The sequence below is a fragment of the Meleagris gallopavo genome, chromosome 5 (assembly GCF_905368555.1).
Source record: "Meleagris gallopavo chromosome 5, MGAL_WU_HG_1.1, whole genome shotgun sequence".
Taxonomy (NCBI): domain Eukaryota; kingdom Metazoa; phylum Chordata; class Aves; order Galliformes; family Phasianidae; genus Meleagris; species Meleagris gallopavo.
Window position 1 is genome coordinate 29,665,719 of NC_139408.1, and position 26,852 is coordinate 29,692,570.

The 26,852-nt window shown below is 38.9% G+C and overlaps 1 protein-coding gene across 4 annotated transcripts in view; it reads left to right on the forward strand.

Moving 5' to 3' along the window:
* The first annotated feature begins 3,479 nt into the window (after window positions 1-3,479).
* Window positions 3,480-26,852, forward strand: part of AVEN (apoptosis and caspase activation inhibitor) — a 111,261-nt gene continuing 87,888 nt past the window's right edge. For all 4 annotated transcript variants that reach the window (XR_014883580.1, XR_014883581.1, XR_014883582.1 and 1 more), the window contains exons 1-2: window positions 3,480-3,731; window positions 24,446-24,620. Coding sequence is in view for 1 of the 4 variants with exons in the window: in XM_085225043.1 (XP_085081169.1) it covers window positions 3,480-3,731; window positions 24,446-24,620 (427 nt within the window). In the remaining 3 variants the exon portion in view is untranslated. The remainder of the gene's footprint in view (window positions 3,732-24,445; window positions 24,621-26,852) is intronic.

A 26,852-nucleotide genomic window follows, 5' to 3' on the forward strand; every position in this document is an offset into this window, starting at 1 on the left:
GCTTCTTTCACAGATCTCTGCTGGTTTTTAGTTATTCCATCACATCTGATGATATTAATCACCTGTTTGATGCTTACTCTTTCTAGGCCACATAATTTTGGAATAATCAAGTTGTTAGGTTTTGAAGTCAGAAATAGAGAAGGATGTTTAAATTTATCAGCCATCTAGTCAGTAAAAAAACAGGTAAGAAGATCCTTTTTTTTTTTTTTGGTAACTGATATGGGTTCAGCTAAAATTATCATATAGGTCACCAAGTCCAACTTTTAAGTCTTCAGGATTCTCTCTCTACAAAATCTCTATTTTGTAGTCCTTTCTATCCATTCATACCAACCCTCTTTCATCCTAGCTCTTGGAACATTATTTTCTTTGGTCTTTGCAAATGTCTTGCATTAACTGCAAGCTTTCCAGCCTGTACTTTTCACACATTGTCATCTATTTTAGTGCCATGTAGCAGGCTCCTGAATAGATGAATATCAGCTGAATATATAAATGTTTTATAGCCACTTCCTGAATTTTCAGAAAATAATCTCAATATTTTCCACTGTCATTTTACTTTATATTTTATTTTATATTCTATTTTTTCCTTTGCTTTTGTTATCCAGTGCCTTTTAAGTATCCACAAAAGTATACCAGATTTCTTCTTCAAATATTCCATAAAGACTACCTCTTGTGATGAGATTTGATAACAGTAAGCTTGCTGGTATACTGAGACCACTGGCTATGACTCTAACCGAAGTGGTGCTTCTCCATCTGTGTTTGTCTCTCTGTCATCTCTTGTCTTATATTTAGACATCCATAAGTCTGTATCCTGTTTATGCATAATGCATACTGAGCGTAGCTCAACAGGATTTTAGTTCATGTATAGGCCTTGTAACCTAGCAATAACCACAGTAATTATAACATATGCATGTCGACCATCTGTATGCTTAGCTTCTCTGGCCTCGTGAGCCAGCCCAGCAGCCAAGAATAACAGAAGTGACACAGCAGTCCCAACAAGCCCTAAGTGAGGGAAGAATTTTCATCCTAGTTCTAGACTCTGCAGAAATCTACAAGAGAAAGGAGATGGAGACCCTTGCTTCTTGCCTTCTTCACAATAGCTCTTATTAGCAGGGCAGCTGACCTCAGACAGCTAAGCTCTAACTTAGTCAACTGAGCTCCTAGAAAGGGGATGTGCATTCTGCCCGACAACTAACATAACTGAAACACTGCCAGTGCTTGTAGCTGTTTGGCAAGTGAGATTTCAGAAAAGCCTTGAGAAAACCTTAAAAAGCATCAAGTATGAATGTCAATCAGGCACATGAATAATTAATTGGCTGCCTTCTACATTAGAATCATAGAATCATAGAATTATTGAGGTTGGAAAAGATTCCAAGATTGTCCAACCCCAACCTATCTCCACCATGCCCACTAACCATGCCTAACATCTGGGGTTTTGCAGCAGGTCAGGAAGATTACAGGAGGTTGAATTTTCCTTTTTTTTTTTTCCTAGAATATGACACCTTTCTCAGAATAGTGGAGAGTAGAAATTGTAATGCTTTGTCTTTTGCCTTAGGTAGCAAGTGAGCAAGTGTGCTCCCCAGTCCAATCTTTTACCCTCTCTAAACCTGGAAATTAGGAAAGACTTCTGAAGCTTCCCCACGTAGACTGCAGACCATAAAGCAAAAAGAGAAGCAGAACTTGTTGCCCTAACACAACTGCTCTTGGATTGAAATGACTTTGGTAGGGGGAACACAGATGATATGGTATATACATTGTAATTAATGTATAAACAGAAGACAGAAGAGCGTTGTGAGGGTAAGCATCCTCACAAAGAGATCCTTAAATGTATCATTTTGGGGAGCTGCACACTCATCTCTTCACAGTGATCCTCTCTGCTGTTATATGAAAACTTAGCTACTTCTTTTCTTTTTGAAGGCTTTTCACACTTTTCTTTCTATTCTTATTTTTCTTCTTTACACCAATCTTACACCAGCACTCTTATATTCACCTTCTATCTTTTTTGAATACATTTTGCTTTCTCCAGTGCTGTTCTTCATGCTTGGTATGAGTTCCCTATAATCAATGACACAAACTTAGCCATTATCACCAAATAAATCACTCTCACTATCATCACTCCCTAATGGACTGTTTTGCTGATGCCTATGAAAATTGACAGTATCTAAGCAACTCTCATGTAAAGATCTCCTGACATTTTGGCCATTTGGATAGCTTCTCATACTGCACCCTCTTATGCCTCATAGTTCTCTGTTAACACATTATAGTGTTACCTTTTGTTCTCTGTTTTTCTATAACTCGGAGCAACAGTGTCTATGAATGAGACTTCAGTGTGCTATGGTAACATAATTTATGTTAATTGTCTATCACAACAGATTATAATAATAGGAAGATCAAAATTAAATTACAAAATCAAAATGCACATGTACAATACCATGACTTTGCTATCTACCTCAAAATTATTGACGCATGAACTTCACACTTGTGAGTTGTAATGAATTCGCTATTTGTTGCCAAATATTGCTGATTTTTTTTTGAGCTAGCTGTAAGTACTAATTACTGCGAGATGTTAAATCTGTACATATAGTCAGCTCACAGCTATCTGCAGGCAGATTGTTCGTGTCACAGATGAATTGTGCCACAGATGCAGTCACAGCTTGGGTTTGATGGGGTTTATTAGCTCTAGCTCAGTGCTGGGCCTGCCAGGCTGGTGTTCATTGCACATGGAATCGCACAAGTGACGTGCTTGCTGCTGATGCTCCCCACTACAAAATTTATTTGCTTGCATGCAGTACCGAAGCCATGCTAGTTTTACTGGTTTGCAGTGCATTAAGGCCTAGCAGCAGTCTTTGCTATCGGCAGGGGTAGTGCAGAGATATATAACCCATGATTTCACAGTGTGGGTTTTCTGGCAGCACTGTGCTGCGAGGATTACTGGGTTTAAAAACCCCACGAAAACAAGTAGATATTTTAACATGTATTTCCAAATGACAGCTTGCACGGGAAAACTAATGCAGTAAGCGTGAGATGGGGGATCGGTGAACCTCCCTGGGCATGGCACGTGGACTCTAGCTCAGGCACAGCAGAGCAAACAGCCTCGCTCGGAGAGACTAAGCTGTCCCTGCCCGTGTGCTTTGGAAGCACGCAGGAGCGCCTGACAGACTTTACTTTGCACTGGCTTGCCCGCAAGTAGGTGTCCGCCAGACCTCGGTTCCTTTTTTTGGTGCAGAAACTAACCACAGCTTTAACATCGTTTTCTAAACATTATAACACAACGTTTTGGGACAGACCCGGCCGGGCGCACTGACGAGGCTCGCGCGAGCAGCACGGTCGCGAGCAGGGCAGCAATCAGGGCCGCCGCCGCGCGGCGCCGCCATTTCCCGCTCTCGCCCTGACGGCCGGCCTCTTTCCGGGAGGAGGCGGGGACCGGCGCAGCACGGACCGTCCCGGCCGCAGGCGGCGCGGGGGAAGGTCGCGGCCCGGCCATGCAGCCGGAACGGGGCGGCAGCCGGCCCCGGAGGGAAGGTGGCCGGCACGGCCGGAGACGGCCCGGCGGCGCGGATAAGGCGGCCGAGCCGGCGACCGAAAGCGGCGGCGCGGACGGCCACGGCCGAGGAGGAACCGGGGGCCGCGGGAGAGGCGGCGCTCACGGACACCGAGGAGGCGGAGGCCGCGGGAAGCGAGAGCCTCGGGGCCGTGGGGCAGCGCCGCCACCGGCTGCGCACGAGCACCGACGGGTAAGGAGGAGGCGGAGGAGAGCCCGCCCTCCGCGGCACGGGAGCGGGGAGAGGCGGGGCCGAGCGGCGGCGCTGCGGTCTCTCGCTGCTGTTCGTGAGTTGTGGGCTGGTGGTTTTCTGGCCGAATCCATTAATGGTTTTGTGCTGGAAAATACGCGTCTCTTTTGAAGAGTCCAAGAGCGCAAATAGAGATGAAGAATTGCTGAGTATTTTTGGCGCAGGTGGTTACAATGAGTGCGTGCCCTCCCCTCCTGCGCGGAACTCGCGAGAACGTGGGGACAGCTTGCAGGGTAGATACCCGAGTCACGGCAACACGCGTTTGTCACGAGGCGCAGTCACTGGCCCGTGCTTGAGCTAAACATAATGGCTTTTAACAGTTAAAAATAACGCAAACGTGTCTGCCAGTACCACACACACCATCAGTTTGCTATGGAGATGTTAAAATATTTCATGCAGCCCACCACGGAATGAGACCAACACTATGTCTTCAAAAGCAATTTCCATTAACAACAGCATTTTCTAATTCGGGGTTTAGTGCTCTGGCAGTACTCCCTCCGTTCGGGTTGCCTTGCTTCCTTTAGTTTTGTAGCAACATAGAAATACTGACTGTCCCAGGACTGGCAAAAAGGGTGCAGTCACAGCCTGACAGGTTGGTGCTGGCAGCGTGGGGCTGCTCTGGGGTTGCAGAGCAGCTGCTGTGGTATTGTGGTTTCCACTGGCCGGTGTTTTGTCTGTATTAGAACACCCGTGGTTGCTGTTGGTTTTCAAAAACTGTAAGATATTTGTTCATTTTGTCACTGCATGCACATTTTAACACTTATTTTTAGGACAAAAATGCAGCTGGGTTGATACCATCTCCTAGAGTACGGTTGGTAGTTTCCCTTGTACTCAGTATAAGTCTCTGAGTATGTGCTAAAGTGTGCAGACTGGTTTGGGTTCTGTATGCGCCACAGAGGCACGGGGTAGGATTTCAGCACCTGTATGAGCTGAGAAAACTGCCACGGGTTGATTCTCTTTGCATCACTCAACTGTTTCTTACTAACTTAAAGCATGTCTGTAACTGTGATCTCTTCAGTAGCTTTGTCTCCATGCAGCATGACAAACTTCTTAATTTAAACGATGTGCTCAGTAAGTGGATTAAACATATGTATGGATTTTCTTTTTCTTTCTTTTTTGTCTGGGTTATTAATTGAAATATTTTAGGAAACAGTTGAAATATTTTCTCTTTAGACAGTTTATAATATGTTTTGCCTGAACACTGACTGATATCCTCTTCATCTTAGCCTAGTGTAGCGACTTCATCTGTCTTAGGCCAAGGCTGGTATGAGCTGTGTGTTTAAAAGTGAAGCCAAACTGAGGGGTTTCCTAGAACTCCACTAATCAGAGTTAAAGCATAATGCTCTTCCTACTCTGGAGGCTTCTGGTCCTAAGTCCTGTGTGCTCTCAGCACATCTTTTGCAGGTCTTACATTTGTCACATGCTCCTAGCAATCTAGCCACAATGCCAACACCTGGCAGCCTGCACCTGGGGGTGTGTAGTGTTTGAGCCAAACTAAATGTGTACTGCTTGGAAACAAGAAGGTCTTTCATTTTGCTCTTTTTTTTTTTTTTTTTCCTTTCCAACTGTGCATTCATTTCAATCTGGTGAATGCTAGGCTGTGTTTTTTGAATGAGTTCAGGTCTGATCTGGGAAGAAGTTATCTCCTTTATTTCTGGTTCTCAGCCTTCAGTCTGTTCTGCAAGGCTGCTCGCTTTACCAGCTCAGAGGGAGGGAGCTGGGCCCAGTGCAAGTGGTTTATGTGAGAGGGGACTCAACTTGTTTTAAGCAGTGTAGATTATTACTGGAGAGCCAACAGTAATACTGGGAATGTGAATGGTTTGTCATCTCATTTTTTCTGACTGCATGATGGGAACCCTACGTCTTCTCTGGAAAACCTCCTTTCTTTTATTTCAAATGAGACTTTAAGTTCCTTGGAGAAAGGAGGTGAAGGACACTGTAATTTTAGCTTTTTTTTTTTTTTAATTCACTGTTTGTTCATAAACTATTTTTGCTAAGCCTGATACAGAAGTGATTTTTGATTGCTAAAGTTTTAGTTGTCAGGTTTTTTTTCCTGTTTATTGTCAACTTCAAATTGCATGAAAGTAACTGGATTTGGATTTGTTGAGCCTGCAGAGCAGTAAAATGCAAGTAAATTAGAGGTGAATGGACTTAGTAATGCATCGCAAGAGCATTACTAACACTGTACTTCATTTGAGAACTTGGAAATGCCTAGCAGTTTTTACAGTGAGCAAGAAATTGACATTAAACCGCATCATGTTTTGGCAGTAATATTCTTCAGTAATTTGCATTCATTTAAAACTAATACTCATCTTCAAAGTTTATGTTTCCACTGTTTTAATTTAATGGCCCCTAGGACAGTTTGTGAAGCTGCCAGAGGCTGTGGCACATCCTGCCTAGGCTGGTTTTTTGACCTGTACGGAAGGGAGCAGAAAGCACAAAGGTGGTAGGATACTAGCATGTCATTTTTTTTTTTTTTTGTGGGTCATTGAAGGCTGGACTCCATTTCATATGTTTGTACGCTACTGTGAGTGTGCTGTAGTTCTTTTAGTAATGAGTGTTGAACTATGCTACTTTCCAATTCAGCCAAGATCCAGTATTTGCTGAGTCAGTTCTTCCCTTCTCCTCTGGGTGATAATGTAGAAGGAGATCAGGATGCTCTTGGTTATAAATCGTAGACTGCTCTTCTGGTAGATTCATCTGTGGATCAGGGCCTTAAAAGTGTTGATTTCTATCGGCCATTAAGACACTAGCTTTCTGAACAGCTTTAAGGAGTAGCTCGGTTCTTCAAAGAATGTTCTGCTTCTCTCGAACATAGGATTGGTTTAGGAATTGGGAGGAAAAGTGCTTTTATTCCTTAGGAAGAGGAAAAAAGAATCTTGCACTTCTCAGAACTAACATGCATTGTGATTTAACTGGCTTGACTGCTGAAGGTTTTGAATCCTTGTTTCAAAAATAGTATTAATCTGAAGTCTGATTATGACCAGCTGGTTCACCACATGGCACATTTCTTTGAAGATCTGTCAGCTGGAGTAGCTTTCTGTTGCTCATCTGCTTTAACTTATCTAATTTATGTTAAATAAATAGAACACATTTGCAATTATTCATTTTTAGTATTGTGAATATACTCAAAGTAAAAAATTCCATTGAAAATGCTCCAATGTTATCTCCTTCTATCCTAACTCCTCTAATGTGGTTAGGATTCATATATATATATTTTTTAATGTACTGTCAGAAACTTTGAGTAGTGCTGTCTATAAAATATAGTCTGTTTAAAAAATAAAATTGTGGATATTATAGTCAGCTTTATTTTCATGGTCCTTTACCATTCCTTCTGTTTAAGAAAGCTTTCTTCTGTCCTTTAATTTAATGTTCATCGAATTTGTGATGTACAAAACATTCTTATAACTTTATTTTCTGTTCAGAATTATTCATTGCATGTGCATGCAGTGGTTCAGTGTTCTTTTGGTATTGGTTACTCACAAAAGATGAATATGTTGATTTTGTTGCATTCTTTCTTACTTTGTGCATTCATTCTTAATTTCAAGATGATACGATCACGTTTGTTGATTTTGTTTTTAATTGTCTAACATAACATCTAAGTTATCAGAATCAGATGATTTTGCTCTTAATTAGTACGTGCTAAACCTTTACAGTCTAAGCAATTGCAAAAAGCAATCTGTTCACAGGCAGCTGCACAGTAACCAAAGCTAGGATTTGTTGAATACGTTGATTTCTTTTAGAGCACTGTAACACCTCCTGTGTGTGTAGGAACAGAAATAGATATCCGGATCTTGAGCGCAATGCATCTTTTGATGCTTTATGTCAATGTTCTCAAAAGCAACTGGAAAAAAACCTGCTTGTAGAGTATATAAGTTTGTGAGCTGTACTTAATTACTAACCAGGTGCGAAGAGTTTCCCTTCTTAGCAGCTTCTCTGGTTGATGAGGCATGAAGCAGCATTGACTGATTGTCCTGGAGTGTGGTTTACTTTATTTGGACTGTAGCGATTTAGATTAAGCCTCTCCATGGCTGTGTGAACAAGTGGTTGGAAACTTCATTACTCTTCATGTGTCAAATTGGTGTTGTTAAATGTGATCCTGCAAGGCCTCATAGCTCTCTGCAACCTCCTGAGGATTGGAAGCACAGTGGGAGGTGCTGGGCACTTCTCCCTGCTGTCTAATGACAGGATGCATGGGAATGGCAAAGCTGCCAAATGGGAGGTTCAGGCCAGGCTTCAGGAAAAATGTCTTTACTGGGATGGAGGTCGGATGCTAGAACAGGCTTCCAAGCAAGGTGACTGATGCTCTTCACCTAACAGTTCTCAAGATGTGTTTGAATAATGCCCTTAACAATGTGCTTTAGCTTTTGGTTAGCCCTGAGGTGCTCAGGCGGTTGAACCAGATGATCTTTGTAGGTCCCTTTCCAATTGAACTGTTCTATTCTATTTCTATTCTATTTCTATTCTATTTCTATTCTATTTCTATTCTATTTCTATTCTATTTCTGCATGACCCAGGAGGGAAGTTGGAAGGATCTAGTTCTTTTTTTCAGTCTGGCAAAGAAGATATTTTGGGAAAGCATGGATTAGCAGTGTTCCATTAAGCAGGAAGGTTGCTGCATACAGATCAGAAACAAGATGTTTTAGGCAAGACAAGAAGAAAGACATATTCATAGGAAGGTCTAATTTGGGCATTGGGAATTAGAATGATGACCAAAAGGATAGATACAATGTATAATACATTTTCTAGGAAGTATATGGAAATCAGTATATAAAAATATTGTTTTAAGAATATGGTGAGAGTTACAGAGCCTGCTTGACTGCTGTGTAACTGCTTATCACATCCCCTTTCTTTTCCCTTTCTTCTTGTTTTTTCTTTGATTTTTTTTTTTTCTTTTTCCCCAGGCTGTCTGCATTGGAAGAAAAAAAATGCTTTTTATCCAGCCAGAATTAGTTTATTCTGTAGCGTTGCTAGACAGTGGAGAAACCTGCTTTTCAGAGAGCCAGGGAACGCGTGGTGGTAACCATCCATGATTGCTATGGCTTAATGGGATTGTTATTCTTTCTTTCTTTTACCAACTTTCCTTTTGATTTTAACTCAAAACACTTGTACTGAAAACATCCTATTAAATAGGTTAACATGTGTCATCCTGCTGCAGCTTCACGGCTGACATCTTTTTGTGTACCTTGATGATACTGAGCTCTATTCTATGGTTCTGACGGCTGTACCTGTTTTTTCTGCCTCACTACTGTTCCACTTTTCTTCCTGAGGTCTTTGAGGTAATAACTGGATACCTTTAAAACAGATTGTCCTGAAGCTTTGTAAGCCTCATATTTTGTTACATGAAAGACAGTTGTGAATCACATCATTGTTTAAATTCAGTTGTCACACGTAACGGAGTGGACGTTACTCAGAGAAAAGGCAAAATGGGAACAGCTTGAACACCGGAGAAGCTCTCCCAAGGGCCCGCTGTCGTGTTTAGCTGAAGCATCAGCATTTAAGGAAGGGCGAGGTTGCAGGTTTCAGGAGCCATGTTGGCGCTGACGCGCTGTGGGGCAGCGGGGGTGTGCGTAGCTGCCGCCAGGCGGGGAGCAGGGAGCGGGGCTTCGGGCGGGAACCGCGCGGCGGGTGAGTCGTTAGAGCTTAGAGTCGGGCTGAGCTCTGGAGAGAGCTGTGCGTGCCATGGCTGCAAGTGTCGGTTCGGACCTAAAGGTGCTGCTAATGTCCCCAGAGAGCATCGCAGGGGGTTTTATACGGAGACATCCAGTGGGAGATTGTAGGTGTTTATGCTGAAAGGATCAGCGAATTTGCAGGGGCGATGAAATTTGATGGAAAAAATAGTTCCCTAATATTCCAACTTGTCTAAGTAATGTTTGTTGCAATGCAATTTATAGGAGAGCAGACCTTGCTGCTGCTGCTTTCTCTCACAAGTAACTGGGGAGTTTTGAGAGAACTGTGATGGGTTTGCAGCCATTCTAATGGTGCTGCAGGGCCCTGCGTAGCAAGCAGCAGGTTTCACTGTATGTTAATGGAACAAAAAAATGACTAATGATTGATTTAGTGGTAGTTTAGAACCTCATGATATGTACAGAGGAACATTTCTTACCGGTTTTCATAATCAAAAGGGTTTCAGACCTATGTGAGGAATACAGGGGGGGTCTTTTTTCCATTGTTTTCTTTCATGTAAGCCATCCCTCTGTATATTAACGCATGTGGTTTTTCACTCCTCTTGTTATTTTTAAGGTAATCCTTTAACTCTTTGGCAGGTGAATGTAATAATACATTCTTCCAGTAAAACCAGTGAATCTGCTGGAGTGTGCGAGAACCTTGCCTCAAGGTTCTGTTTCTATTCTTGCTTCATTTTCCTCAGAGGAAAACTGCACAGTGCAGTGTGTAACAAATCTCTCCTTAACCCTGGAATATCCAAGGTGTTTGATGTGCATAGAGCAGAATGATGATTCTGAGCCACAGCATTTCCTAGGTTATTGCTCTGTCACTGGTAACTAAGTTGGCTTTTTTTTTTCTTCTACATTTTCAGGCACAGACATTCTAGTCTGCTTTGTCTGCTTCACTGGCTTACATTCTTAATTTGTAGAAGTAGGTGGCATACCTATGGAAGCAACAGAAGCTCCAGTGGATACCATGGTCCCTTAATTCTTTTCCTTCCACTTCAGCCTTCAGTTAGCAAGAATGTTAATGATTGTCCCAGAGCGATGAGTAAAATTTATTTGTGAAAAGAAAATTAAAAAAACAAATTGTTGCCAATAAGAAAAGATTCAATGTTTTTGGCTTGACTCCTTAGTATTTTATTTTTTGCTAATTAGATACATAAACATTAATGAATTAATGACTTACTGTCAAGATTTATTTATTTGTTTATTTATTTATTTTGGTAAAATTTTTTTTGCCTTGTAGGATACACTGAATACTGGTGGGCTTGGGGTGTTTTCCCTCCTGGTGGAGCCAAAATTGAAGTTGTTGACCAGTTGTCTGTGTAGCTGAGCACTGTCTGGAGCTCCCCAGTTGCAAATTAGATGTAGGGTCATCCTGCAGTTGCTGTACTGTATATATGCAAAGTATGTCTAGAACTAGCAAACAGTGTAAACTGTGTTGCAAGTAGAAATATGATATGTACCATATAAATTCCTGCAATCGTGGATCCCAACAAGTATATCCCAATCCTTTCCCTTTTTGCTAATTTGGTGTGCATGAATTTTCAGCAAGTTCTGCATGATTCTTAGAGCTTCTTTGCAGTGGAGTTGCCTGAAGGATCAGGGTGCTCTACTTTTCAGAAGTATACTGTACAAACCAGTGGCAAAATAAAATTACATTGTAATATCTTGTTTTTATGACATAAGGACATTTAGGACCTTGGACAGTGATTCTTCATTACTTTATCTCGTGTTGTCTGTTGGATTTAGAGAAGCTAAAAGTTATAGTTGGGTGACCAATTGATTTGAATTACTCAGAAAACAAAAGAAATAAGGTGAGAGAATTTTAAATTTATTATTACTGTTTGCTATTAAGTCAGTAAGACAGCTTCTAAAATCATACTTCAAACCCAGATCTCTTTCAAGTGCACTTCATGAACGTTTTTTCCTTTAACTGGGGCCTTATTGCAGTAATGTAAAGCAAAGGTTTCAGAATAGGTTGTCTCTCTGCCATAGCTAATTCTATTTCTAGCTAACCCAGAGTGATGGGTTCCAGTATCTAATATTTATGAAGCAGTCTTTAAGATTTCATCAATCTTTCAAAAATTCTTATCCTTTGCAATAAAGACTGAAAGCTTTTTTCTTCATGCTACCTGTTCTCCCAGCTGCCCTTTCAGCTAATTAAGCTTTTCTTTAGCTTTGGTAGATCTCTCTAAAGGTCACCAATAGAGCAAATCAGTGAAGAGGATTACTCTTTGCAGGGATATTTTTTTTCCTTTCATGAAAAATCCTCTCCTGAGGTTCTTCCTTCCTTAGTCTGAAATAAAAAAGAATTAGCATTTTCCTTTTTCTGTTGAAAACACTTGAAAAAATAGTTTATAAATTGGTATTTGTGCTGAAAGAGATATGATGGTTAGGTAGGCAAGTAACTTGCTTCAGTTTATGAGGAAGCAACGTTTAAAGATCACGGATGGCCCAACTACAACTACTGGAATAGCTAAATACAGATACAAGAAGATGGTGAACAAAAGAATGTGTATGACCTCAACTCCTGGACATGCTTTTGAAAAAAAATGTATTTTTAATTTACTCTGTCATTTATATCACAAAATGGTAGCATGGATTTAATATTTGGCGACACTGTGGTTTAATGTGGTTAATACTGTTAAAAAGTCAGAAGGTGCAGTGGACAGAATAGGAAATTTTTTTTTTGTCTTTATGTTTCAGTATGCAAGTCTTAACAAACAAACAACAAAACAACATAAAAGCCAAAGAATCTGCAAATTCCTGTATTGATTTGCCTAAGCTGTCTGCCAAGAATTGCAACGAAGTGACTTCTACAAATGCTTGTTTTCTCTTGAATAATTGGAAAGGGAAAAAATCTTATCTAAGTTATGTGCTACCCTGGAGGAGGGAGTATAATGAAAAGCAGTTTAATTATTTTCATTGAGACAGCAAAGCAGGTTGATGCACTTATCAATAACTGTTTATTTTCTTGCTTTATTACATTCTTTGTTAGCCACTGCAAAATGCTGTTTAAGGCAGAAAGAATGTCTTTTAAATGAAATAATGCAATATTTTTAGCTGTTCTTCAAAATCTGGCAAAATCATCCCTGTATCTGCCAGTTTACATTGGATACAGCTTGTTTGTGAGATTGTGGAACTGATACCGCTGATGCTTATTTGTGAAAAGGCAGTTGGTGGACACACAGAGTCTCTGTTTTAGATGTGAAGAGAACATAATGGAAATGTTTGAATCTGCTGTGAATAAGAAGTGAGGGATTTGAAGTATGTAGAGAAGAGAAAAAAGTTGAAATTGCAGTCTATTTTCTGCTAAGTTTCAAATACCGAGTGCAGTCAGGTTTATTCACTTCCCATATAAGTGACCTACTGCTGGACTTTAAATTCTTTAACCTGCATTTCCATCAAATCTTTTTTTTTTTTTCTTTTCAGTTTCTTCCCAGTTTATGCAATAACGTAATGCTGTCATAAAGACAGAGCAGGAGTGAAACAAAGAATGATGCTAATTGCTTTTTTGGTTTGTTTTGTTTTTTGTTTGGGTGCCTGCATGGTCTGTACGCTACAGCTCAATTGCTCCTGCAAAGGTTGTTCCCTTGCTGTGCAAAGCAGAGTAGGTGTGAGAAAACAGATTAGGTCACTCTTTTCAGGGTGTGTCCTGGCACTGTATTCTTGTGAGAGGTGAGAGACTTCAGCTTGAATGCACATAAATGCACATAAGTGAATTGAATTGCCCACTTTCTGGGCAAAATACTGTAGTTCTGCAGTATCTGAATAAATGTGGATTGTATTTATGGACACAGTCCCATTGGGATGCTGTGTTTTGTCACTTCCCTCTAGCCCTAATCCGCATTTATTCTCAGACCCTGAGGGCAAACAGTGCTGTTTTCTAATGAGTGTGTTTGCGATGAGCTGAACATAAGTTTAGATTTCTTTCAAAAACTGTACAGTGGTGATGTAGTTTGGTGATCTTGATAAATTCTTGTGCTTCCATTGCCTACATTGGACAATTGCTTTGAGACCTAGTGTATGTCACCATTTGTGGTATAAAACTGTTTCTGACTTAACTGAATCACTGACAGAACCCCTAATCATACTCGTCATGAATTCTGAAATTCTCTTTTGGCATTTGGAGGACATGCTGCTCTGAAGTTACACGATCAACTACACTGTGAGCTGTATTACTTACAGAGCTTGAGATGGTGCTGTACTGTCTTTTGATTAGGAGGAGCATCGTTGAGATAAGTTATCGGACATAGAACTATGTTTTGAATTATAATGCCTGTGGATTCAGTGTGAGCCTCTGTCTCTTGAAGGCAACCATACTACAGATCAGCCATTTGGCAGTGACTCACTGTGTTAAGGGGCAACATATTGCATGGTGCCTGGGGGACCCCAGCAGTTCAGTTCCTTACTTCTGCTGAGTTGGTGCTACGGGAGGGCCTCGCATTGACTTGCACAAGAAGGGTTGATAGCGGGGGGAATTTGTGGCTGCTTGTTTTGCACAGGGTGAGTGTCAGTGAAATCCTGCATATATTATGAAGCAGGGATTTAAATCTCTATGTTTGAAAACATACTCTTGATAAATTACCTTTTTGCTTATGTCCACTTTTCTTGCATCCCTAGACTCAATGTGTGATTTGCAGACATCTCTGAGAATAGAAAAGAAGAAAACTGGGCTTCTTTAGTGATCAGCCCATGTGTTTCTGCTACCATTGGGAAGACGGAGGAAAAAAAAGGGCTTTGATGTCTGTTTATCAAATGGGTGGTTAAAACTCTTCCCCCTCCCAATTTCAAATGTCTAAAGAAAGAAATGAATTTTAGTATTAGTCTCAGAAATGTTGTTTAAGAACTGGGAGTTGACAGTAGTCTTTCTGATGCACTGCTGCTGTAACGTGTTTTGTATAACTCGATTTTTTTTTTTAGTTAGTGTTACTCAGAACTGTTTGTTTCTTTAGTGATTTTTTTTTTTCTTAATACAGCAAGCAAATCTTTTGCATGGTTAATATTTTCTATATGATTTATTTATTTTTTGTTGATATACTGTGTGGCTGCTTATTGGTCCTGAAAATCGTTTGGTTTTGTTACCCCTTTGTGGAAATATTCCTCACTGAGGATATTTGTTACTGATGGACTGCTGCTTTGTTGCCACTCCATAAATGTGCTAATGTAGCTGAATTTCAAAAATGTGTGATGGCGAGTCTGCCAGCTGCTTGATAGGAGGGTAGTAGAAATCTGACATTTTTCAGAAGCACATGAAATTATGAGTGGAAAATGGCAGCATGTTAGCAATGAAAGATGAGAAACGTAGGGGCTGTGCTACTGACTGGTACAGACGTGGTGAAATGGGGAGGAAAGCAGAATCCTTTTCTTCTGAATTACTCATCTAGTACTATTGTAGAGTATCTCCCTGTACAGCTTAAATTTTCATCATGTGAATGCTTTTGTGCATTTGCAATATGCTGTTATTATGGGATAGTTGATCTGAAAAAGTGTCAGATGTTGAGCATTTTAATTTATGTTCAAGATAGAAGAATTTTCCACTGTGCACAAAACATTAATAATCGTATACTGAACCTCTAAAATAATACATTTCACATGCTTCACTGACTGTCTTAAAGAAGCTAGTGAGAAAGGAAACGAAGAACAAGTCACAAATATTCTAAAGATCTTGTTGAAAGTTTTATCAATCAATGTAAATGTTTTTAGCAGGGGCTTCTTTTTGTATTTTTATTTAAAAACAATTGTGGAGTCAACTAAGAACACTCACATTCACGCATGTATTATTTGGAATAGGAATATTTACAGAGAATCCACAAGTCTTTAATCAAAAGCAGAAAACAGAATTGCCTTTAGAAAACTACTTCGAACATTGCGAGAAATTAAAGTGTGGGATGTGGCTTATCAGTGCAGTTGGCCAAACAGGTGGATAACTGCTGCTAGATAGGAAGGACCTGCTTCCAGATCCCTTGTCTTATGGCTTGCTTCCTGTTTGTCTGTCCTGTTTGTGTTTGTTACGTTCGGCTGTGAGCTGATACCTGGACTTCACCAGGCAGAAGTCTGACACCAGGAAAGACAAGAAAGCTATTGATCAGTGTTCTGCCTGCTTGGGTGTACAATTTCAAGAGTACTGTTCTATTTGATGTCTTTCAGATTTTCTTCTTTGGTGCCGTACTAAATGAAAATATAGCAGTTTGGGTGACTGGTGACTATTGCTATTTTTCAGTGGATTTCAAAATACGAAAATGATGTCTTACTCCTTACGTGCTTTCCTTTTTGTGAAATAGATGCATTTAAAAGAGTTCAGACTTTTAAAAACTTACTGGATATTATCCAGTGTTTTTGAATTCAGAGACTGAATAACAAAATAACTATTTCTAAATGTAACAAGCTTTGGAGAACTGTAGTTATTGTAGCATGGTGGACATTATTCCGAAGTGATGTCTTACTTTATTGTGGCAAAAAAAAAAAAAAAGAACCATTGAGAAACTTTGTCATATTTTTTTTCCTTGCGTTAGAGATCCTGAGGCTTCTTCAACATTTTGGTTTTGATCTTGGCAGAGAGTTGCTAGATTTGTACTAGTTTTGTTCTAAAACGGTGTGCTTGTAGGGGGTGTTAAATAAACATCAGACTTGTCTGCTGTCTGAGGTGCTTTCTAAACTTTACTCATTTGAGCAGGCTCTGTTGTGTTCATGCATTAACCTTTTGCATGCGAAGATCAAGAGTGATTTTTTGCAGTTCTTCTGCAGATGGTTGTTGTTTTGAGCTTGCTGTTGAGATAATTTGTCATGCTCTTGTGTCATCACTGGTATGGTTTCAGAAAACACAAGGCTTTTCAGTACATACCAGTTTATAATACTGGTGTTTATTGGTAGGCTGTTTTAATCATTGGTTGATGAAGACTACCAAAATAGCAATATCCTTCAAAAAGTCTGAGGTTAATATATGTCCTCAGTTAACTTTATACTTGGAATATACAGAATTCTTCTTGTGTGTTCTTCATGAACTTCTGTTGAAACTGTTCATACAACTGTATTTGAAGTCATAGAAATACTGGAGGGAAACAACAAGATGAAATGCTATGAAATAAGCGTGCTGTTAGAGGTTTTCAGCACCAGAGTGGAAGAGCCTCAACCTGCCTGGCCTGATTTTGGCTTTGATTTTCCTCTGAGCAGGAGTTTGGAGACAACGATCCCTTGCAGCTCTTATAGTTGGGATTATGTGGGGATTCTGTGACGTTAACACATGAGAACTGAGTCCTTTCTGAATACAGTCAATCTGCGATGCAGCTGAGAATATCTTTATTCAGGAATGGCAGATTTGGTGTGAACAAATACCTTTCTGTAGAGATTTTCATTCTCCTTTCTGAAATACCAAATATTATTTTGTTTTGGAATATGGCATAAAACATTCCCATATGTGCATCCATATGTATACAGTATATAAAAGCCCTGATTTTGTCAGATGCAGCCTATGTGGAGGAATAATTAATCCAACTGAAAAAGCTAAAACCTTTGTGGCAATATACTTATTTTGTGGGGTTTTATTCAAACCTCTTGTTTCTGTCAAGATTGGGACTCTTATGTTTGCACTCGTATTTTTGCTAAATGCTTGTAAGAAAAACATCTAGCTTTTTTTCAAGTTAGTGTCAGTTTGAAAATAATACAGCTTCCAATTTTTGTGCAGGTCCATTTGACAATTTTACAGAAGTTGCTTGATGGGTTTGTGTAGTTGCCAATAACTTTCATATAATCCGTTCCACTGAATTTAAGAAAAAATACAGTTGATTTTTCCATTGGTGGAAACATATGGGTTTGGCAAGTTTAGAAAATCAAAAGCGTCTTTATCTATAGCCAGCAGCTGGACAGGATTCCTACAGGCTCGTTTCTCCCATCGTGGCTTGGCCACGGGAACGGGAGGCAAAATGACTGCTTCCACACTTAATGCAACTCCTTGATTCTCGACCAAGTTTCCCAGTTCCGTACAACCAATGTTGCAGTTACGTGACATAGTTCTTATAACGTACTCCCATCAAAAGCCCTTCACTTTGGAGTTCTAACCTGTGAGAGCTAAACTTCAGCTGGTGGCTTTGCAGCCTGGAAAATCCTGCATCTAATGAGCAAATATGAAATCTTATTTACTTGGAGTCTTTAAAACTTTCTTCCTGTGAACATATACTGCAGTAATTGTTAATTATATGATCAGTAAGAGAAACCTGTAGCAGAGGTTGTTTCTTTTGTTCCTTTGTAAGCCTCTGGTTTAAGGACCAGGCAGCCAATAGTGTGCTAATGGCTTCCAGAATTCTTTCTGAGATAACAAGGGAAAGCGAATGTGAGAATTGATGTGTTCTTCTCTAGTTCTTTGAAAGGGAAGATAGTCCACCATTTAAAGCAGTAGTTAGAAATAAAATAACCGGGCTGTTTGCCTGTGGGGCAGAGATTTGCCTGGGAGAGATTTAGCTCATAATAGAAGCTGTCGTTCTAATTCAGTGAGATGTAAAACTTGCTCAAAATGTAGCTGTGCCTTTTGGAAATATTAATAAAGATCTGTGAAAAAGATAAGTAGGATTTGTAGCCTCTTGGCACGATCATGCCTTAACTTTTCTGCAATGACAACACCTTTTAGAGGTGTTTTCTCTCTTTAAGGAGCAATGAGAATAGAGTCTCTGTCATTAGGAGTTCTTAAGATGTTCCAATTATTTGCATCTTATAGGTGATATAAGCAAGTACTTTAAAATAATATAATTGGATAAGATTGCTATAATTGTTTACTTTTATAGTGTTGTTTTGATTAGACTGTTGCGAATATAGTGCTTATAGAAGGCAACCCAGTATAGATCAGGTAATTGCTCACTGTTTTTGACAGGGTGCTGAGCGTTATTACAAGATATTCTCATCTGTCTCTGATAGAAGCTATGGTTTATATCATGGCACTGCAGAAAGGTTATCTTTTCAGGAAAACTTAAGATAAAATCATGGTATGGCTTGGGTTGGAAGAGACCTTAAAGCCCATCCGGTTCCAACCCCCTACCGCATTTCCAGAACAGGCTGCCCAGAGCACAATCTAACCTGGCTTTGAACATCTCCAGTGATGAAGCATCCTCAGCATTTCTGGATAGCCTGCTCCAGTGCCTCTGTATGCCTGAGTAGACATTTTCTCCTTATATCTAATCTGAAAATCCTCTCTTTCAGTTTAAAATCAACCTCCTTTGTCCTGTTTTTATCAGACCATGTAAAAAGTCGGTCTCACTCCTGCTTATAAACTCTCCTCAGGTACTGGAAGACCACCATGAGGTCTTCCTGGATCCTTCTCTTCCCCAGGCTGAACAAGCCTTTCTCTATAGGAGAGGTGCTCCAATCCTCTGATCATCTTTATGGTCCTCTGGATCCACTCCATCAGGCTCCTTCACATCTTTCTTGCAAATCTTTCATTTATTTTTCTAAAATCTAGATTAAGAGTGCTAAATAAGAATAGTTTGGGAGACTGTATCCTACTCTTCATAGTGATGTTGCTTTTATGTGATTTAAAGTGGTTTCTGTCCTTGTTCTACCTTGCAGTCTTTTTCTCTGTACAAAATTTTATCATTAATATTCTTAGGTGGAGAGAACAATATGATGGTGTACTTTGTTAGATTTTCCCTGAGAGTGGAGTATGTATTTAATAGACTGACAGAGATGCATACCTTGATAATGGTTAATTGTTAGTGTTTTTAAAATTATTTTAAAAAATTAAAGCGAAATTCCTGTTTTTCTATTATTGTAACGGAATATTTTTTGTGTTGTCATTGAGTTTCAGATGCCTGTTGAGGTAAATTGATAAAGCTACTGTCCTTTAGGTAGGGGCATCTTGATTATAAACACCTACAAACATGCATCAGTATTGATAAAATTGCTCCGGTACTTTGTCTTCTGAAAGATAGCTTCGTCAGTCTAAAACTCAGCTTGCAAATGCGGTTCTGCTTTGGTTTGCCATTGTTCTAAATGTAGATTCTGTTTTTCTTTTATATACTACATAATTCCTATTTTAAGAACCCCTTAAATTTCCACTAGATTAAACCAGCTAATGTAATCCTTTGACGACTTTAGATTGAATGTTAATAAATCTCTAATTACTTACTAGGCAGTAAAAAGAAAAAAAAAAATTATATATATACACACATGTATATATATGTTTGGGAAAGTAATTAGTTAAATGTGGAAAATTAGAATAATTTTTTAAATATTATTATTCTTTATGTAACCATCATGCATGACATATCTGTCAATTGTAGTGAGAGAAAATTAAGCTGTGGGGATTCTTCTGTGTCTTTCTGGATTTAAGCTGAGAGGGGAAAAAAAAAAAAACAACCAATAAAACAAAACCAAGCAATAGCCAAGCAAAACCAAGCAACCAGTATATTATATACATATTGTTCTGTGATAATTCCTGGTGCCGCCTTCTGGCATCTGCTTGGTTACACCAGCATTACTTTTGAACTATGCAATTAAAAGAAGATACGTGTTTATTAGAGCAGTTCATGTGATTTTATTTCCCTTTATATCTGCCTAGAGGAACCACTCAGTGGTTCATTTCAGCTGCCTTAGTTATATTGCCACTAATACAAGTCTCTGCATACAGACTGTATTCCACGCAATGATTTAAAGTGCTAAGATTTTGAACTGCCTTGTTGCTTAATTATGAATGTTTTTTTGATCCTATGACTTAGGAGTTCCATCTGTGAGAATGTAGCTGTAATCGTAGATGCTGCTTACATTGGGGTGAGGAGGAAAGGAGAAATTGTCCCTGCGGAGATGCCTTGCTATTTTAAATATGTCCATTCATGGTACAGCTGATCATGTAGGTCAGATTGAAACCATGGGATATTTCCCTTTTGTTTTGCTAGTCTTTTACACCGATGAAAATAAAAATTAGTGTTGAATGTCACTGGGATTTGGCCACAGCTTTGCAGCTGTGTCCAGAAAGGAAGAGGGAATTCAAGACAATTGACTCAAAACTCTTATGTTTTCACATGTTCTGTGAAGAGGTGCTGTTAGGAAGAAAACTGGAAGAAATACTAACAAAGTCAGTAAGGAAGAAAATATAATAATGCGTGATAGCTATGTAATGGGGAAAAGGTAGTTGGCTCAAAGAAAGATAAACTGAGCATGTGTTTGTACGTTCCTCCAAGCTGTTGCAAAACATTTTAAGCACCAACAGGCATTTAATTTTATTCTTGCAAAGCTATAGAACTGAACAGGAAGAAAGAAGACTATAAGCAACTCTTGTGTCTTCCTAAAGCTAATAAATAGAAAACCTCACAGAAAGTTTTAGAGAGTCATAATGGAAGCTCTGACTTCTGATGCACTGCCAGGTTTTTAAAAGGGTTGTGAGCTTAGCTGTTCTCGTTGAGTGTTAGTGCTTAATGTGCTAGGACTGACTGCACTTATGGAGAAGGGTGCTTGAGTCATTGAAGCAGAATGTGGGAGGTTGGAGTTGCACTTTCTCCATTGTGTGCCTTAAGCTTTGGTTTGATTCAAAACACTCTGGGTTGCAGGAGGTGCCCAAGTCTGACCCCAGGGGAAATTGCCTGTTCAGGATAATGTTTATTTCATTTTGACACTTTCAGTTCTGGAATGTGTGCATCTACATGTTCTTGTCTGTAACAAATGTCAAACAGAAATCTTGCTTTCCCATTTTTTCTCGCTTACATATCTTCCCCAGCCCTGTATGCAGTTTCATTGTCTAAAGGAGAGTATACTAAAATATTCCTAGAGTCCTACGTACTGAGCATTTTACTTTCCTTCAGAAGGAAGGTGGAGTTGTATGCTATGGTAAATGGTAAAAATATGTCCTTGCAAAAGGCCCCAAATTGAGCAAATTCTTGTACGCAGTAGCCTAATTCTTTTGGTGTTGTGTGAAGGACCTTAATTAGCTCAGATATAGGCAGAACACACATCTTAAAGACAAAACAGTCAGAAGGCTTCCTGGTTTTATTTAACTGGATTTTTGTATACTGTCACCAAAATTGCAATTAAATTTGCAAATGTTAGTGCATGTGGAGCAGATGAATATTGAACTTGCAGTTATATCGTCATGCAGAGTAGGACTGAGCAGTTCAAATTTGCTCAAAAGCATAAGTTTTTGTCCTTATCTAAGTAATATTGTTCTAAAGGTTATATTTGAGTTGACTTCAAGAAATTATTTCAGCTTGTCATTTGTTATTCGAGGATGGGAAATAGGGGAAGGTGAAGCATTTTGTTTCATTATAGATAGAAGTCTGCTGTGTACTGATTAAAATTAATTTTCAGTAATAGTAGCTAAGGCAGATAAGGGGAAAGAAGAGAAGATTTATAATTATTTTTGTTTCTGAGGTTGTTACTTTAGATGGTAGCTGTCTCGTGAGAGACCATAGAAGCAAATTATTTTCTGAAGCTTCACTGATCAGAGATGTGTCTGAATGTTTTTGATAATCCATGATTTTAATGATGAAAATGCATCTTTAAGTTGTTTGAATGTTGAATATTCAAGTATGATTACTTTCAGTTTCATCCGGTAGCAGGACTGTGCGTTATGTAACATTTTCCTTGAAATATTTATTGGGAGAAGTAAGGGGATTTGTATTTGAAGTTTATACACTTCTAAAGTAAATCTCAGGTTAGTACTGAAGGAACTAGACGCAGAGCCTATTAACACTCTTGGGAAATTGTGGTTTGTTTCTTAAAGTTCAAGTTCAAATTAACTGCTAAGAAATGCAATTTACTTGAGGTATTATAGCTAATAACGGAATGTGAAAAAGAATTCAGTCCATCATTATTTTGTATTTAAGAGAAAATGTTTGAATCCGTATTAGTTTAGTGGAAGCTTGTTAAGAAGGTGATACTCCTGTGTTGTTGTTGATGGCTGAAAGAAGAGCGTCTTTTAAACAGATCTGTTATAGTACCACAGCTGACTTGGATGATTGTGATCTTTTCTTTAAAATAAAAAGAAAGTACAACACAAATTCATCTGTGTAGCACTATTTTTGCTTTCACTTGTGAATTGTATCACCTCCCAGTTATTTCAGGCACAAAATTCCATTAGGCTTCAGTGGATTATAGCAGATCATTTGATTTGTAGGAGAAGAAAAAGAAACAAATCCATTCTTATCTTTATCTAAGTGGATTTAGCCTTTGTTCTATGGAAATTGTAGCTCTCGGTCAGTCCCCGGTAGCGCAGAGTTCTGACTTCATCCTCTCACTCGTGCAACCAGTCATTTGTTCACAACTATTTTAGTATCTGTATCTGACAGAGAGATAACATCTCTTTTTCTTCTAAAAATTACACAAAACCAATGAGAATGCACAGAATATTTTCCCTTTTGTCAGTTTTTTGACAACTGGGAATATATCTGTATGATTGCGTCTAATCTGTTTTTCTGCTCTTTGATGATTTTAGCATTCCTTCATGCTGTTCCTAAGCAGGGCCCCTGGAATGCTGGTGAAAGAAGCTTGTTCTGTGAATATAAGTGGATTGTTTATATTGAAACCATTATTCTAGTTCTGGTTTTGTTACTTGTAGGATGTGGCAGTTTGTCCAGTCTTGTACCAGCATGTAATTCTATAGTATTGTGCTTAAAAAAAGTAAAACCTAGTGTAGTTTTAGAAACACAGTAACTATTTAAGGCTTTAGCAATTTTTCTGCACAAGATATTGTAGCTCTTCGCTTACAAGGACATTTGTTTGATATAAAGAATTGTGCTCTTCACGTTTATTTCAGGATTACACGTAATTTAAACTATCAGAGCCAAGCTCCTCCTTAAAACAAGGGTCTGATGGTGAGCTATGAAGGCATTTTGGTTTATGGATATATAACGACTTACAGAAAGGTGACTTGCCTTTAAAATTGTTTTATACTGAATGAAGTTACTTTAAGCTGTGCAGCAGTGCTGACAAACTTGTATTTAACTGCTCTGGTTACAGAGAATGCACTTATCGTTGAGACAGCAAAATTAAATTTTATGGCAGCAGTGCACTGTTGTTTGTAAAAGGAGAGATGAAGTGAAGGCGAGGGAAAGAGTGGAGCTGTCAGTAGGAGTGTTTGAGGCACACAGGGAATCTCTTCTTTCTTGACTCCCCTTCTCTACTTGAGAGCTCTAAACCTCTGCAGATGATATCTTCTGCTTAGATTCTTCAGCTGCTCTAGGTTCTCTTCTTGCCTATGGTGCACTCCTTCCACTATGAAGGAGAGGTTTCTATCTGTGAAGCAATGGTTGTTCTAGATGAACCACAAGCTGTGGAAGAAGAGCTTACTTGATGCAGGGGAGAGTTTTCCATGGTGGTTAAGTGCTCTGGCAAATGCTTGAATCTTATGTTGACTCTCTTATCAGTTTTCCCTTCAATCCCAGTGTGTTGTAAGTATTTGGGCAGGTAGATTGTCTGCCAGCAGTCTTTTTAATTTTTCCTTGTGTATTTCAATAAAATGGTTTTCATGAAGGAAATGGATTTGTTAAATTATTCCTTATTAATTGAGTTCAGGCCTCAAAGGAAGTTGGTTAAAATAGAAATTATTACATAGCTAAGCCTGTCTGTGCTTTTTTTCTGCAGTATTTGTTATGTTGGTTTTGTTCAAATTCACGCAACAAACATCAGACACTTCATTCAATTATCATCGCAACACTTGGGTAGAGATGCTGTGATTAAATGAGTAGTTCTGCTCCCCCGCAGTATCAGAAAGCTGTTTGGTATGGGCTTCCAGAACAGGAGGGACAACAGCAGTATTTGGCACCAGCATCACTGCTTGACCTCTATGGGAAGCTCTGCTTTAGTTTGAATACATTTCAGGTGTTACATGTATTTCAGCAATATGGTCACACCTCATCTAAAATTTTGATGGAGTGACACTTACCCAGGCTGATTTGTCTCTCTGGAGTTGAATTCTGTGGTTGTAGTTAATTGTGTTTGTGACTATCTAAATACTGAGCTAAATGCTATTGAATTGTAATGGCTTTGCTGTCTGTTTAAATATGACAGGTAGAGGATGATGGTGATACTGAATCACGAGAGGAGGAAGAGGAAGTGAAAAACTACTCAAGAAGAAAGATTGTTTCAAACTGGAACCGCTATGAGGATGCAGAAAAAGAGGGTCAGAGAGAATGTGGAGAATCACAGAGAGGAACAGACTTCAGTGTTTTGCTTAGCTCAGCGGGTAAGCATTTTGTACTCCATATACAATTCTTTAGTTTTGCATCTTGAAATATTACTGTTTTTCTGGCTCTCCTCCATTGATAATGAAAAAGGAGCCTAGAATACTGGGTAAATCTGCCACTGATCTATTCAGAAGTCTCCATGGCCTACAATGAGTCAAGCACACAGAGAGTAAAAGAGAGCTGCTGTATTTATAGCCTTGTTGTGAAACTGTATGGGTCTGTGCACATGCAGAATGTAGTTATTTTGAGCTGCTTCTTGCTCACAGTGAATTCTTAGTGATCTCAGCCATTAGGTTGTTTTCCAGAAAACAAAAAAGGCTGCCACAGTGACTAAAAACAACAGAGCAGTGAAGCAGCTGTTTGCTGTTGTATGTTTTGACAAGGATTTGTTATCAGCACTCTACAGATGTGTGCCTGAATAGCAAGTGTTAATCTCCTTGATAAAAAAAGATCAATTGTTTTCTGCTTTTTAAAGGAGATAATAGACTAAAGAGGTGGAGGTACAGGCTGTACTGTATCATATTTATTTATTTTTAGCAATACATGTGTAGCGCATGTACAATTTTGGGCAATTGCACAAAATACAGCTTCCTAAAATTACTTTAGAAACCCTTCATGTGCCATTGTGTTAGAAGACTGTTCAGCAAAAAGCTACAGAGAGCGTTTGACCTTTTTTGCTTTTTCTTTCTTCATTTTCTTGGTACAACTTAGATCTGAGAGATTTCAGAGTTTCCACGTACTTGGATTTTTCAGGGAAAAATTAAACGTTGCCTGCATTAAATAAATAAGGTTCAGAGGTTTCCTTCTGTGTGTCAGAATCAATTTCTGAAGCTCAATTTTGCATGAATGTGTGTTGCAAAACTGGGCCTAAATCACTGGTTTTAATAATACGATTGTGGCATGTATATATCGATTTCTCTGAATGGCGTGTTGCACAGTAAGCAGAGTGAGAGTCGAGATCTGGTATGCACCTCTGTGTTGGATGAGTAAGATAGCTTTCCTCTCAAGACTATTACAACTCAAAACTGTTAAGAGACATACCGTGAGCTGCATCGCTGCCTGGTGCCGTGCATGGTACTTTTGAACTGAGAGTATAACAAAGTACTGCTTACTTGTAGTAACTTGCATTTCTGGTAAGTGAAGGTCCAACACAATTATTACCAATGCATTTATTTGACTTTCTGTTCTTTGGATGCCAAAAGTTGAAATCTTGCTAGTAGTCTTATTATTATTACTAAATCTTTCTTTTGGAATGTACTTTACCTTCTTTTAGGTAAACGTGTTTTGGGGGAGTTGTATTGTGTCTGTTCTTAACATTAATGTAGATTGATAATTAACAGCAGGGAAACATAGTACTTGCTTTAAGGGGGAGGAGAGGAAAGTGCCTTCATGTAGCAATAATACAGATTTTGGGAGTTGCATAAAAAGGGATGAAGATGACGTGTAGTTCAACTCAGCTTGCTTGTGCATTTGATTTCAAAAATGCTCCAGGTTTAAGTTAAGTTGTTTTGAAGTAAAATAGGATAATGACCTAGTGAGTACGGTTGCTTTCTTATTACACCGTCCTTTTTATTATCCAATGATTTCTATGTTGTTTAAACTAAAATTTCAGCAAGTTCCAGTGAATTAAAAATGTTGTATTTTACAGAATAATAAAAGTTTATTTGTAGCCAATTGGACGCAGAGAAACTGAGGGCATTAGAAACTTATGTTGCTGGTTTTATACCTGTTTTTAAAAAATGAGTTGATTTTCTGAGTGCTAACGCTCCTCCTTAGCCAAGTTAATGACTTTAGCAGTGTGTCTGTCTGATCATATTTCTTGAACTCTTTTTAATTCTGATTTCTCATTATTTTGTTGCTCATAATGTAAACAATAGTCTTTTCAATGTGTCAGAACTTTCACATGATATGTTCTTAGTTATACTAATCTAGAGATGTTTCTCTTATTTTTGTTCTTTGTGAGGTTAGGTATTTTTGTGAATTACTGAATGAACTTGAATTTTCACCTACTGAATAAAAACAAATAAGTTTGATTCTTTGAAAAGGTTTATGGTTAGGAAAGCACTGTTTCATAGGTGTACAACCTTCAAACATAAAGTAAGTAATATGTTCTTAAATGCGTGGTTTAAATCACAGGTTTGTTTTTCTTTCAGTTAAGACTCATTTTGATATCTCTGCTTTGCAAAACTGATTTCTTTTGCTTTAGTTTTCCTACTTCCAGTTGTTTCCTT